This window comes from Pseudorasbora parva, chromosome 7 (genome assembly GCF_024679245.1).
Source record: "Pseudorasbora parva isolate DD20220531a chromosome 7, ASM2467924v1, whole genome shotgun sequence".
Lineage (NCBI taxonomy): Eukaryota > Metazoa > Chordata > Actinopteri > Cypriniformes > Gobionidae > Pseudorasbora > Pseudorasbora parva.
In genome coordinates this window covers 26,544,816-26,560,465 of record NC_090178.1, presented here as the reverse complement: position 1 = coordinate 26,560,465, position 15,650 = coordinate 26,544,816, and the positions used below count along the sequence as shown (strand labels likewise).

At 37.4% G+C, this 15,650-nt stretch overlaps 1 protein-coding gene across 3 annotated transcripts; it reads left to right on the top strand.

The window, feature by feature from the left end:
• Window positions 1–891: 891 nt before the first annotated feature.
• On the top strand, window positions 892–15,362 carry znf687a (zinc finger protein 687a). Of its 3 annotated transcripts, XM_067448818.1 has the most exons (13): window positions 892–1,029; window positions 1,149–1,262; window positions 1,977–4,056; window positions 6,690–6,759; window positions 6,908–6,992; window positions 7,933–8,117; window positions 8,205–8,396; window positions 9,655–9,817; window positions 9,896–10,117; window positions 11,341–11,453; window positions 11,561–11,663; window positions 12,748–13,204; window positions 14,395–15,362. In XM_067448818.1, the coding sequence occupies exons 3-13, from the start codon at window positions 1,992–1,994 to the stop codon at window positions 14,415–14,417; spliced, it is 3,678 nt and encodes a 1,225-aa protein (XP_067304919.1). In that variant the 5' UTR covers window positions 892–1,029; window positions 1,149–1,262; window positions 1,977–1,991; the 3' UTR covers window positions 14,418–15,362. The 3 variants fall into 3 exon arrangements, with proteins under 3 accessions (XP_067304919.1, XP_067304917.1, XP_067304918.1); XM_067448816.1 differs by having other exon boundaries at window positions 12,748–15,362; XM_067448817.1 differs by having other exon boundaries at window positions 947–1,262; window positions 12,748–15,362.
• The last annotated feature ends 288 nt before the right edge of the window (window positions 15,363–15,650 follow it).

The following is a 15,650-nucleotide window of genomic DNA, read 5'->3' as shown; positions in this document are numbered from 1 at the left end:
ACAACATGAGTCAGAGTGTGGCACTTTAAAACAGTACAATTGAAATAATGTTTTTTTTAAAACATAATTTATTAAATTACCGACCACACTGCAACAGTATTAAATAACTACGAAACCTTTTTCCCCATACAAAAAGACGCGTAGGCCTAGTCAACCAGGCCATAGGCTACATGCACGTGTTAATCTAAAACAACACATTCAATGTTGACTTTTTATGTTGATCGATTTTTATTTTTATTTAATTTTTAACTATATGCCATATTTATGTTAAAGGTAGTATTTTTCCCACATTGAAAATGTTTTACACGTAACGTTACACTTAAAATAACGAGTAGTACATTGGGATTTTTTTTTTAAATGACCACCTCCGAATTTTTTGAGCGTTCTTAGTGTAAATGTAACATATTAGCTCAGTGACGCCAAATGTATTTTGATGGTTAAGAAAATAGATTTTATTTATTATCGACGTAGTTCTTTAACAGTTCATTAGTGAACTCGTTTCTTTCATGCCGTCGGAAAATTGTCGTATCACGTTCTGGGTATTTAAAAATATTTGCCATATTTGTAGGGCATTTTTGCAATGACAAGGAACATTTGAGGGTTTTTAAAGATTGAGTACATATTTTATAACCCAAGTGAGAGTAACCCATTGTGAACTGGTTCAACCAATGTATTGCAAAATTATCCGACTCAACACAACAACGCGATGACCAATATCGAACATATCCCACAGCAGCACACCTATTGTACAGTACATTTTATTACTAAGCCACTTGGCTTGCTTCGCCACACACACACACACACACACACACACACACACACACACACACACACACACACACACACACACACACACACACACACACACACACACACACACACACACTTTAATGCTATTTGTTTCCTGCATAAATCAGCTTTGACTTCCTCTTCCGGAGTGAATGGGTTCTCGAGCTTGTGGCCCGTGTGTGGTTATCATCTATGGTTATCATGGGTATATGCTCCATATGTCGCTGTCACACGCAACAGGTAACGTACGTTACGTGTTAAAAATACTGCGTCATACTTTCACGACAACGGCCGTTAAAGTGAAGTAGCTGGACACAAGCAAACAACGCATAAGAAATCAATTGCTCTCTTTTCTGTAGTTCACTTCTAACAGTATCGACATTTGCATGCGGGAACTGCAGAGACTTGTATTTCTTCAGAGGTGACGCAAATGCTGTGCGCCGTCCTGGGTCACTCCGAGAAATTTTCGCCAGGTAACGTAAACAAAAGTTTTACGCTTCAACACGTAAAGCAAGATATTTATAGCTATAATTATATAATACATATATATAAGAAAATGTAATAATTATGATCATCGCCATCTCATGATTGTCAAGTTTGTTGTATTATCAACGTTAGACGTTGCAGACTTCGAATTTAGCTACTGTAGCTGTTGGGCTAGACACTCTAGCAAGCTACTGTACTGTGTGACAGATAACTTTCATTATGGCTACATGCGGATTGACAGTTTTTGTAATTGCTGAACTACATTCTCTGTAAAAATAGGTGGCCGAACTGTTGTGCAAAAGCCACCTAATATATTTGGTCTAGCTAGCCTTAAAATTCATAGTTGTAGATTAAAAACGAGTGCACTGCCTGCTGACTCGAACACACAGAAATCAAATAACAGCTGATCTACTGCAATACATGTAAAATGTCTTATTCAGAAGAACGTGTGTAATAAGAAATAACGTTACACATTTGAAAGCCTACTTCCTGTTACTAACCCAGTACTAACTATCAGTTACTATCTATTTATTTAAAGTATTAGCTAAATGTAACTGATCACATTAAACATTACATCTCATAGATGATGGGTATATAATAGCACATTGTCTTGTAATTTTGTGTATGTATATAAATATAATTATTTTTTCCCACATATTGATGCATTTGAAACTATGCTAATAGGATGTCATGTAATGCAGGTATTTGTCATCTACATGGGAATGGGGGACATGAAGACACCAGATTTTGATGACCTGCTGGCAGCGTTTGACATTCCAGACATTGATGCCAAAGAAGCAATTCAGTCAGACACAGATGATAATCATAATGAATGCAGTAGTGCTGCTGGAAAGGAGAGAAGTGGAAGTCCATGCCTAAGACCTCCAGAAAGCCCTGAGACTGTTCCATTAGCTCCTCACAATGACCCCTCCACGGTTAGTGTGATTGTAAAAAACAGTGTACTTTCTGATGAAACAACTGAAGAGGATATAACTGGAGACTTTCCTGTTGCTGATGCATCACATGAGACTCCCCAGAAAGGTCCCAGAGAAGATGGCATGGTGCCCTCAGATCAGTTCATCTATAATGGACTTAAATCTATCTCAGGGGTGGCTACAGAACCCTCTCCCTCACCAGCTCTTACCCAGATGCAGACCAATGGGCCACTTTGGTCTCTTTCTTCCTCTAAAGTAACTAATGATGATAACCAGGATAGCACTTCTTCTAAACACCCTGCTAGCACTTTCTCCCCGCCTCAGTCTTTACCCCTGACTCATCCACCCATCTTGTCTTCCCATTTAAATAGTTCAAACTTCCCCCCCAGTGCTGAATGTGAGGAAGCACAACCATTAAATGGAACTTTGAGGACAGGAATCCGCCGCTGTTTATCTGAAGATGAAGAATCTGAACCAGACCTCGGTAGCCCTGCACTCGTAATACAGGAGAGCCCAGATTCCCAGTTGTGCTCTGCTCCCAAGGTACCACGATTACAGCGGTCCCCTTCAAGTGTGTTTAGGCTGCCCTCTCCCTCGTCCCCTTCTTTACCAGTTAGTAACACTCAAATTGAAGAGCCCTCTGTCCAGCATCCAGCACTTCTACAAAGCATCAACCCAACATCAATGACCTCCAAAAATGATTTTCCAGTTGAAGAAAAAGACTGCGAGCACATAATCGAGGAGCGAGATTCTCCTGAGAGCCCTGAGCCAGAAATCCCTCAACCTTATACATCTTTGCCCTCAAATCAGCTCGGAGACAATAAGCCAGAACAGAAGGAAAGAACAGAAGAAGCCCCTCAAGATCAGGTTATTGACATGAGCGTAGGTGTGCAGGAGAAGAGTGGTCTTCACACAACAAAAGATGATGATGGAGCTGAGGAGACGGAAGGGAAATCTACTGAGCCTAGTTTGGTAGATTCGGCCTCAGAAGTTGTCACCAACTCCAGCAAGACCTCCGCCAAGCCTCTCAAAGTGAGAATCAAGACTGTCAAAACTTCTGCTGGAAACATCACGCGTACTGTATCTAAAGTGGCTCCCAAAGGAGGGGGCTCCAAGGGTCCTGTTGGCTCCAAAGCTCAAACAGGGACCCGTAAGTCAGTCCACAGGATTCAGAGATCTGGCGCTGCTCTTCAGGGACCACCTCAGGTGACGATGTTGCCTGTGTCCACCCTTCAGGATGCCAGCACAGCTATGTTATTTGCAGCTAGCAGGGCACAGAATCAAATGGCCAGCACTCTCTCTGCCACTGCAGTCAACATCACCAGAACGTCAACCCTACCATCCATATCCTCTTCATCCATGCCTGGGGCTAACACTCGCTCTGTGGGGCAGAAAGCAATGAATGGGAACCTTGGGACAGCCAAACCAGCTTCTATTGTGAACAGCCCAGGAGCTGTGATCTCACGCAGCCAGTCTAGTCTCGTGGAGGCCTTCAACAAAATCCTCAACAGTAAAAATCCACTGCCAAGTTATCAGCCGGACCTCTCTGCCATGCCTCCCCCTGAATGGGGTCTTCGATTGCCCTCAACAGGATACCGTTGCCTTGAGTGCGGGGATGCGTTTGCCCTGGAGCGCAGCCTTGCGAGGCACTATGATCGGCGCTCTATGAGGATCGAGGTGACCTGTAACCACTGCTCCAAACGCCTGGCCTTCTTCAATAAGTGCAGCCTGCTGCTCCACGCACGAGAGCACAAGGAGAAGGGGCTGGTTATGCAGTGTTCTCACCTCGTCATGAGTCCTGTCAGTGTGGAGCAGATGATTGGCCAGCAGGATACCGTGCCTATAGGTTTGTGCCTCTATCAATGTATTTATAGATGCAATAGGAAAAGAAAACTGACTTGTGTGACCTTTCCTCAGAAAACTCCAACATGCAACCGCTGGTAAAATTGATGGAATCACCACACTTGGAAGATATCCACTCAGATTATTTACTTTATAGCAAACAAACAAATCACAGATATGATGAAATGAAGGTTCTGTTCAGTATCCATTCTGGCTTCATGACGCATTCAAACAAATTCACTTATATTAAACAATTTTTATAAATTTTTTTATTAATTCTTTGAGGCTTGGACTTTACAATATTCTCTGTCAAGCTTCCAACTTTCTCAAATAGTGGTTGACAGATCAGCTCATGCACAATTAGATTGAGATCTGGACTGTCGCTTTTCATGTCATTGGTCGAACACTGTCATCCAATCATCCACTTGCTTCTCTGATTGCTTCTCTTTAGCTAGCTGTAACTTTGTTTTCTTTAGGTTTTAGTGCTGGTTTTTGTTTGGCTTTTCTATTACGGTATGTAAATCACATTTCATTCAACTGGTTTATTACAGTTCTGTCACAAACATTGACTTCTGTTTCCGCCCATGTATGTATTGTGCGTTTTCTATTTTCAAGCCATGTTGCTTTGAGTTTCCTATCTTGACACTTTGACATCTTCCTTGGTCTGTCTGTATGTTTTCCATTTATGACCTTTCCATTTAATTTATACTTGCAACACATTTTAGACACTGAGTTGACTGGGAACAATCAACTTCTTTGGCCACATTCTGTGTTGAAATTCCTTGATTAAGGAGTTATCTAATCCTTTCCATTGTTTCAGCTGACAACTCGTTTGATAGGTCCATGTTTCTGTTCAATTAGCCACATTCAACAGCTTTTTAAGGAGTGTAATCACTCTCTTTTAACTGCTGACTACTTAGCATTTTTAGTCTTGTCCCAGTATTTCTTTTAGAAATAGAAATTGAATAATAGACAGAGCAATTCCATTTGTGCTCAGGCCTTAAAGATGATTCCCTATTTAACCACTACTTGATACGGAAAAAGAGATACCATTAATTTTTTTTTTTTTTTTTTTGTGAATTTGTTTGAGGTGTGTTTCATGAAGCCACAATGTTAAGCTGTTGAACAATATTTTTGTGTCACATCTGTGATTTTTGTTTTTTTTGTTTTGTTTGTTTGTTTATTTCCTATAAAGTAAAAATATGGGTGAATTTTTGCTAGCTGTTGTAAGTAGATTTATAAACACAAACCAACAAGACTAAGTAAATATTTTTTTTAGGTTTACATTGTAAAATCATTTTAAAAAACGAAAATTTTAAAAAAGAAAAGGCGTTTTCATAACTAGGGGGTCTGCGGGAAATATGAAAGAAACCACAGATGAAAATGTATTTTTAAGTGTAAAATTAAGATATAAATGAAACCTTTAATGCACAAAAAATGTAAATAAATAAATAACACCCATACCGAATTTGATTACGGTTTCTCACTTTTGCTTTCAAAAAACTGGTCATGACTTTTGCTTTCAATCTGGACATTGTGACAGTTGGTAACGCTGCACTGGAACATCGCTTAAGGTTTAAACATTTAAAAAGAAGCTTAAATACACTAAAGCCAATTTCATTTTAGTAACAGTATGGCTCTTACTGCTTTATTTCCTTTTTTTTCTACGCACAGTAAAAATGTCAGACAGTAAATACATTTATAATGTTACAATACATTTCTTTGTTTCATCAAAGATTCCTGAAGAAAAGTATCACAGTTTCCACAAAAATATTAAGCAGTTTTCAACAATGATAATAATAGATAATGTTTTTTGAGCAGCAAAATCAGCATATCATACATGGGTCATGTGACACTGAAGACTAGCTAGAGTAATGATGCTGAAAATGCAGCTTTACATTTGCAGGAATACATTTAAAAATGTATTAAAGTAGAAAACAGTTATTTGTAAAGGCATTAATATTTCACAATATTACTGTTTTTATGTATTTTTGATCAAATAAATGTAGCCATGATAAGCAGAAAAGACTTATTTAAAAAAAAAAAAAAAAAAAAAAAAAATTTACAGTCTCTACATTTTTGAACAGTAGTGGGTATACTTGCTTTTATATTTTAGGAAACAAATTCTTTGCAAAATGATCATCATAGTTCAGAGTCTTTTACATGAATCATTTTAAAACCTGAATGATGTTTGTTAATTTGAGTTTACCATGTTATTTGTGTCTGAACAAATCATCCAGAAGTAAAAATAGATCTTAAACTTATAGTCATGTGATAAGTATCAGTAGCCAGTGTGTACACAGGGATCAGGGAGCAGCAAAGAAATCTACTAGGCATTGTCTCGTTCCACAGGGAATCTGTGCACTACAAAACAAAGGACTTAAACATTTAAGTGGAATAATTCAACGGGGGCTTGTTCTCTCCGCATCACTTTTCAAAGAACAGTCTCTGGACTCTGTCCATTACTGGTATATCCTTTAGGGAGATGAACTGTAAAGGACATTAGGTTAACAGTGCTGTAAATAATTGACCACAATAATCTAGATTTTAGAATTAATACGTTAACCCATAATGTCCAGTTTAGAATGATTTGGCTGAGGTGTAGTGTGTGCTTACAGTACTCTGTCTCTATTGCAGGTATACTCTCTCCTGCTCTACCTGCCGTTAAAGAAAGTGGTGGACAACCGTCACAACCTTCTGATAACAGGTAACCACACACTGTGTCAGATCATGTTTATTTTGTTTTTATGCCTGAATTCATGAAAAAAGAAAAGAAAAATTAAAAAATTCAATTGAAAATAGAGACTGTATGTGTTTGAGATTAAAATCCTGTTTGGTGTTTTCAATGTTGTCAGCTGTCCAGAGTGTTGGAGTCCATTCAAAGGGAAGGCAGAAATGGCAGCTCACTTTCAAGAGGTGGATCCTGGTGTCACTGACACGGTGAGGGAGTGCATATGTGTGTATCGGTACTGGACAATACACATTTTTTTTTAGCTGGTCCAGTCCAGCCAATAGTTGAGAGTTGCATTTTCCTTGTTTTAGGGTTAGTTCACCCAAAATTTGTGTCATTAATTACTCACCCTCATGTCGTTCCAAACGTGTAAGATCTTCGGAAAGTAAATTTAGATATTTTTGATGAAATCCAAGAGATTTCTGACCCTAAATAGACATTATTGCCACTTTCAAGGCCCAGAAATGTAGTAAAGACACAGTTGGTCCATGTGACTACCCATGTGGTTCAACCTTAATGTTATGAAGGGACTGTATAGTTATGAAGGGACTGTATTGGCAGGCTCCTGTGTCAGCATCACACGCATGTGATCACATGAACAGTGTTGGCCAATGATGAGCCAGTGTTCTGACGTAGAACCCAGAAGTGCAGCACTGTGTTTACAATATGAACAGTGTAGGTAGGAGACTAACACAAAAATGAAGAAATTATTGAAAAAAATCTTTATTTTTGTTTAGTTTTTTTGTGAACAAAAGGCATTCTCATCACTTCATAACATTAAGATTGAACCACTGTAGTCACATGGACTATTTTAACAATGTCTTCAATACCTTTCTGGTCCTTGAAAGTGGTAATTAAATAGCTGTCTATAAAGAGGTCAGAAAGCACTCGAAGTGACATTCTGGTGAGTAATTAATGAGTAATTATTTTTGGGTGAACTAACCCTTTCACAAAAATTATACATTTGATTTTTTTAATATATCCATATTTCAGAAAAATACATTAGTGCGGTAATCTAGGAAATATAATATCTGAAATATAATTATTTATTAAATAATAATACTGAAAACATAGTAAATGCTTTTAATATGAAAAACAATAATATAACAATAATATTTACGAAATGTTTACATTTTGATTTCTCTTTAGTGTTGTATGCAGTGTTCTCCTCAAATGCCACTGTGGAACTCATGCAGTGCAGCAGCTCACCGTCGGTTACATCAGCAGCTCCCTCCACTGGTTTGCCCTGAATGTGGTGTCATCTGTCAGCTTAATGACCTCAACACCCACCTGAATCAAACTTGCCTGCACTACTCGCGTCGCCTTGGATATAGGTATCTGCACGTACTAGTACTATATACAAGTAAATCCCTAGTAAATATCCATTGGTATAATGAGGAGCTGTTTCCTCTTTTCTGCAGATGTGCCTGTTGTCATTTGGTGTTTGGAGGCATGAACAGTCTGAACGCTGTGAAGACTCACATGCAGACGGCTCACTGTGAGGTCTTCCATAAATGCCCTTCCTGCCCCATGGCTTTCAAATCATCCTCTGGTGCTGAATCCCACTGTACCTCCCAGCATCCTGAACTCCCTGAGACGGCTAGACAGTCCAAGTAAGTGTAAGCATAAGCAGTGTGTGCGTGTACGGCAGTTTTGGGATAACTACTTTAAATAACTAGTAGCTTGTGGCTTGGCAAGCTTAATATATATATATAATATATCAAAATTAATATATATATTAATTTAGCAGACATATATTATCCCCTTAAATAACTTTAATTAAATTTTTAGTGTAGTTAATAACTACTTTGAAACAGCAGCTTGCCAGCTTGTATATATATATACACATACACACACACAGTAGCGTACCGTGGGGTTTCAGTCAGGGCCTTCACTAACGATCAACACACCCCACGCCGTCGCCATAACAACACGCGCACACACACACACATACAAAATACAGGAATGCACTATATGCAATACTGTTATGAACCTCGCTTTTAAAGTGTTCATTGGGAAGGGGGCAGGAAAAAAGTACAAGTGAGACAAAAAGGCAATTTGACTATTTATTGAGGATACTACTGCACTCACGTGTCACCGTTTAGGCAAATGGTGAAATTAATCAAAATTAGCTCACTGGCACAAATACTTTTAAACAAACAAAATCACAGACCAACAAGAACATCAAAAGAAACAGAAAAAACACAGCTTGTTAGCTAACGTTACCGGCTTGACATCAGGATCGATCATTCGAACGCAGCCCGTCATCCGCGGCGGCCATAGCTCATTTCACATAGAACGCTCACAACCCGCGAAAAAAGTTAAAACGGCTGATGACATCAGCAGGGGGTAGCGCACCAACACACTCTGGAAAGCCAGGGACACACCAAGCCGACCGACACACCAAAGTCCATTTTTGAGCATCAGCTGTGTGTTAGCTCTAGTCGGACAGTGACGTTTTTTTTGCCCAATTCAACACGGTGTTGAAGTCTGTGTTCAGCTTAGCGAATAAGTCAGTGCATGAGAAATAGAACAAAAAGGATGAAAGCGAGCAAGTAAATCAAAATGCTGTTATAATTTTATGTAATCTTACCTGAGCAACACTGTGTGAATAACATGAGCGGAGTGGAATAAAGAATGTGTTCCGTGTTAAAAATATAATAATCACTGCAATAATGAACCAATCATAGCATTTTCCTATTTAAATCCAAACAACAACTTTTTTTTTGTCCGAGCAGTGTATACCCGAGGGAATCGGCTTCTGCGGCTTTTATAACAAACGCTGCAACATTCTGTAAAAAAAAATTAATGATCTATTTTGATTAAATGTTTGCTTTTTAGGTGCTAATAACCATCATTTTTTTGTGACAGGGAAATCTATAAATGCGTGATGTGTCGGACTGTTTTTACCCAGAAGGCATTGCTCAATGTCCATTTTGACACTCACTTGACTAAGCAGAAGATGCACGTCTTTAAATGCCCCGAGTGTAACAAGCTCTTCACGCAGAGAGGTTCCCTCCTTGAGCATGTTAAGGTTGGTTTTGTTCAGAGATAAAAATGAGCTCCATTTATCGATAAACATTATGAATGTTTTACCATAATGTGATTCTAGGACTCTCACAGGGACATTTATGACACAGCAGCACAGAACTTGGTAAAGATGGATAGCTCTGATGGGGAGGAGTGGGGACGGGAGGAAGACAGAGGAAGAGTGGCACAAGAGGATGGGAACTCCGATGCCCCACATATCCAAAGCTGGAGCTGCTCACAGTGCCAGACGCGCTACAAAGAGAAAGAGAGCTACATTACCCATATGTCTGAGCAGCATGGCAAGGTCAGGATGTCATCAAGCAGGATGCTACAATAAGGGTGTATAGAAGGGAGTTTAGATTACTTAAGATTACTCAAATCAAAAATTATTCAGACACCAGATATAATTTTTAATATTTGACGCTATAGTTTATTTATATAAGTGGGGATGGCGAAAAAAAGTGAAGTCTGACATGTTATACCCAAAGATTTTTCATACAGTGGACTACCAGTAAAACTGGTAGGGGACAACCAGTTTTTTCTTTAATTGCCAATGTGACACCACACACTGAACATATTTAAGCATTGATTGGTAATTGGTTGACCTAAATTGGTATTATCTATGTGTATTTAAATTTACCAGCTGATTGGTTGATTGTAATTACATATATGTACCTTTCTATCAAAGTTATCTGACATTATCAAGATGAATTTGTTTTGACAGTTTAACTTTGAGTTCTCTTCATATTTTATTACCTTTTTTAAACTATAATAGCAAAACATTGTTTGATCATGTGAGAAATATTGAAGGTGCCTGAAATTTTGGTTTGACTGTACATTGTCAAAAATGTAAAAACAATACTAATTTTGTCCATATTTTATAGCACACTACCATTCAAATGTTTGGATCTGTAAAACAAATTTGGAACGAAAATGTACTGTTATTCAGTAAAGGTGCATTAAATAGTTTGTGACAATAAAGACGTTTATAATGTTTCAACAACAACAACAAAATACTTGAAGTAAATGCTGTTCTTTTGAACTTTTTATTCATCAAATCCTGAAAAAAAGTCACTGTAGTGTTTACACAAAAATATTAAGCAGCATGTTTTTTTGCTGATAATAAAAATAAATTCTTGATTATCAAATCAGCATATTATAATGATTTCTAAAGGGTCATGTGACACTGAAGATTGGAGTAATGATGCTGAAAATTCAGCTATTTTTTCGAATGTCTGTATATATATATATATATATATATATAATATATATATATATATTATTTTTTTTTTTTTTGATGAATTAATATTTTAAGTATCATATAGATTCTGTAAAACGGTAACATTCAAGTAAGTAGTACATCCAATAAACTCTTTTTTCCTAGTCATAAAAACATTAATTTTTTCTTTTTTTAAATTGAAATGTTTTATGATTTATCCTGAGCCAATTATGTATTTTAACTATAATGACTGTATTAATGGTGTATAAAAACACATTGACTTGTGCTGTTGACATTTTCGTTTGAAGGAACTGAAGAAGTTTCCATGCACTCTTTGTGAAGGCTCCTTCTCATCATCCTCAAGTTTAAGACGCCACATTCGTGTCAAACACAAAGGCATCAAAAGAGCTTTTTACTGCCAGTAAGTATAAGACACATGTACAGTAAGCCCATGAATAAACAGGACATTTAGCACTAATTTCTTTGAGATCCTTTAGAAGTTATTTACTGTTGTCTCTTGTTGTGAAGACATTGTACAGGTGGGAAGAGGAGTTTCAGCAGTAAGCTTATTCTTGAGAAACATATTGAAGCTCAGCATAAAGGAAACCGCCGAGCAGCCAAACAAAGTAAGGTAAGAGCTCAAATGCACTGTCAGGTGGACATAATGTCCAAAGCCATGATCACCTGGAAGTGATTTTGTTTACTAAGGCCCACTGTAACATTTGTTTCTAGTAGGCGTTCCTACTGATAGATGCTGCAACGTTATTGGTCAATTGTGTAACTGGCCATAGCCTTTAAAGCTACACTGTGTAACTTTTTTAGTTTATTCTTAGCTAAAAATACTTTTTTCAAAAATATATGCGCTCATTAATGTATATTTTCTTCTTTCAAGTAATAAAGTATTCTTGTAAGTTTATAATATGCTATTGAAAATACATACGGGTGAGGGGTTCGAATACTGGTCGCCATGTTGCCCCTCCATCTTGAAAGAACATTAGCCAAAGAGGGACATACCCGTAAATTCAATTTTCACGTTTTAACACTCGATGGCACCGTGTCGAATGTGAAGAGGAGGATTGCCATGTTAATCTTGGACTAAATCGGCCACCGTAGGAGTTAAAACGAAATCAGAATTGAGAGGAACAGAAACTCATATTCACTGGATGGTCATATACCTTTTCATCCCTGGATGGTCATATACATTTTCACCACTAGATGGGGGAAAATATCACAGTGTAGCTTTAAAAATCTGATCAAAAATGAGATATTTGATAGTCTCCTCATTGTGTTGGTATTCATTTGCATAAAGTTGTACAAATTGATCGAGTCTCTGGATGCACTGTATCAACAATTAAGGCCAAGGACCAAGGATGATAACTATAAAGATATGGTTTTAAAAAATCATTATAAATTTCAAAGAATAGAAAAGTCCACGCCACAACTATATTGATAATGGGATATTTTTGACAGCCAGTCAGAATCCACTTGAGAACTTGAGCATTTATAGCTTTGAGCTTAAGCATTTACAGTAGTATATGATATAACTGCAGCTCAAGCTTCTAATAAACACAACATTATTGTGCATCAGTGTGAACGATAATATTATCATTATAGTTACCTTTGATGTAAACAAGCTGTAGGGCTCATTGAAACTGAATAACTTCCTGCGGTTTTGTCACTGCAAGTCACTTTCAGTGTTTTTCTCTTACTCTCAGGCAGTTCCTCAAATTACAGATGCAGCTGACAGCTCATCGGAGCATGATGGTGCTTTGGGCGGGACCTCAGTTGAAGCAGAAAGCCAACTGGCTGAGAGCAGGCTGACCAGGCATGGCAAAAGAGCTATAGAGCAGGAGGAATCCACGGGATTTCGCTGCATGCCGTGTGGTTTTACCACGGAGGACAGGGAGGAATTTCTCCTGCACATTGTCTGTCACCGTGAGGGGGGCAGCACCTTTCAGTGTCAGCAGTGTGGGGGGTGTTTCGCATCCGCCTCTTCCCTCAGCAGACATCTCTTCATCAGCCATCGCATGCGTGATTCCCCCGCCGATCGCACAGAGGCGTCTCCTGTCGCTGGTTCAACTTCTGGACACGTGACCTCTGACTCCGCAGTTGCAGCAGGGTCCCCGGGGTCACCATCGAGTGTAGGGGGGACACTGGTAGAGGATGGGGAAGGTAAGCACACCTGTAAGGTGTGTGGGCGTTACTTTAGCAAACCTGCTGATCTTAATACACACTTCAGAACTCATGGCATGGCCTTCATCACCGCATACAAAACAGACAAGCCAGCATAGAGACAGTAAAAAATTAACATGAGGGTGAAACTCATGAAACGTGGCAAGAATATGTCCATCACCAGCCGCCCCAAAATCAAAAACAAAAAAATAAGAAATTATATTTTACTTGAAGAAAATGAAGCCTATTTTAAGATTTTTTCCCCCATATTTTATTTATTTTATTTTGTGACTTTTTATTTTTAAGAAGTTATAATTATAATTACTGTAATAAAGTTAAAAAAAAACTATATTAACCCCCCCCCCCCATTTATTTATAGAATTTAAAGATTTTTAATTAAGCTGATTTAATCACAGTATCATAATATTTTACAGTAATGAAAATAAAATTATACAAAACCCTCAAAAGTAAAATGTCAAAATGCACAATTTTTGGAAAGAAAATGTGCTTGATTGTTATGAAAACGTATGTTTAATTCAAGTAGATTTAATTTTCTTTATGCAACATAATTTCTTAAATATTTTTTCTTAGATTTTGATCAGGGTGAAATGTGAGCAGTGAGATTCAACAAAAACAAAATGTGAGCAAACAAGATTCAAAAAAAGTGGTATTGTATTAGTGGGCAATGTAATTGAGAGTCTGCAGATTATTAACATTTAGGTTTTTCGCAGGCTTTTAACACTCCACATTCACAAACTAGAGAAATACAATGTGTTGAGGCAAATCATGTTTGTAATAACGAAGTAACTCTACTAAAGCGGTTGTGTAAAATCAATGTCAAGTAATGCTGTAGAGTGATTTAGGTTGGATCAACCTATAAAGTGATCACAGCAAGCTCTTAATTGATCTGAGAGGTTGGGAGAAGGGCAAGACACTGAGCGTCATGTCTTTGAACATATTCAGAGGGTCATGCACTTGTTTACCAGTCCTGCTATATTTCTGTGCCTACTGATTCCATTGTGCAAAAAAAATAAAAATACAGTCCGTTTTCTAGGCTTACTATAAATGAAATACTGTAATTACTAACAGTTTAGCACAGCCAAATGATCCCGAATCAGGTGAGTCCTTTGTGCTTGAATCATTATGTTGTATGTTTAATGTCTGTATTTCTTCTATTTGTGTTTCCATAGATTCAAATCAGGAAACTTGCTGAATAATTGCTGATCTTTAGAATGAGAACGAAATAAGTGCCTTCTTCATTTAGTCTTAAGATTCTTTAAGACAAGATTACACTTAAAGGCCTCCGATGATCGTTTCCTCACTGAGAGGAATTTGGTGTGTGTGTGTGTGTGTGTGTGTGTGTGTGTGTGTGTGTGTGTGTGTGTGTGTGTGTGTGTGTGTGTGTGTGTGTGTGAGAGAGAGAGAGATGCAGTTAAAAAAGTTATATTTTTATTTTTTGTTTGTGCTGGACTTATGTTTTATTGGTGCCTTACACATTACACATTATGTCTTCTGGTTTTCTTTTAAAAGATGATTAATATAGCCTTGTTGTACTGTAACCTCTTGCATTATCTCTTTTTTTCTTTTTTTTTTGGCTGTTTCATATCTGTTTGGTTGAGATAAATAAAAACATTGTAATGGCTAAATCATTACTCTGTCCTGTTATACTGTATACTCATCTTAAAGGATAAAACGTCATGCATGTAACCCTCATTCACTGAAGAAGGGAACATAGACATTATGTTGAATGTGACCGACTGAAATAGAAATAGAACTATTATTTACTTCATTTTAAAAATACTTAAGCTAAAATGTATATCTTAAAGTATTACAATAACTTTTAGCCAGATTCCAGAGAGATAAATCTGATTATCATTTGAAATATTCAAAAAAAAAATTTGAAATATCAGTTACTTTTCCATTAACCTACAATAAAGGCCTTTGCTTACATCTTGCTTACCTGACTGGAAATGTTGGTAATGTTTAAAATGTAACGTATCCCCGTGATGCAAAGCTGCATTTTCAGCACAGCTACCTTTAGAAATGATTTGGTGCTCAAAAACATATTTTTTAAAATAAAATATCAGTGTTGAAAGCCGATATGCTGCTTAATATTTGTGTGGAATTTTCTTTCAAGAATAAAAAATTCAAAAGAACAGCATTTATTTGAAATGTTTTTTTTTTGTAACAATGTAAAAGTCTTTACGGACATTATTTGCTTTATTGTGATAACTGATATTTGCAAGGGATCTGGTAGTTTGGCAGACCAAATATGTTTCCATTTCACTTTAAACTCCTTGATGATAAATGAGGTGTAATGATCTCTACAACTTTACTTTTAGCCGTCAACAGTAGGCAGGCAAAGTAGGTGAGACAATTTTGTGGCTTTTGCACCTGAAGGAAGGTTGGCATGAATTTAAGGTTATCAGAAGCAAACCAGTGAGTC

Bases quoted from the DNA above. Each gene is read 5' to 3' on its own strand.
- znf687a (XM_067448816.1), top strand. From the start codon at position 1,992: ATGGGAATGGGGGACATGAAGACACCAGATTTTGATGACCTGCTGGCA. The intron at 6,993-7,932 runs GTGAGGGAGTGC...ATTTCTCTTTAG, and splicing joins ATCCTGGTGTCACTGACACG to TGTTGTATGCAGTGTTCTCC. The intron at 9,818-9,895 runs GTTGGTTTTGTT...ATGTGATTCTAG, and splicing joins CCCTCCTTGAGCATGTTAAG to GACTCTCACAGGGACATTTA.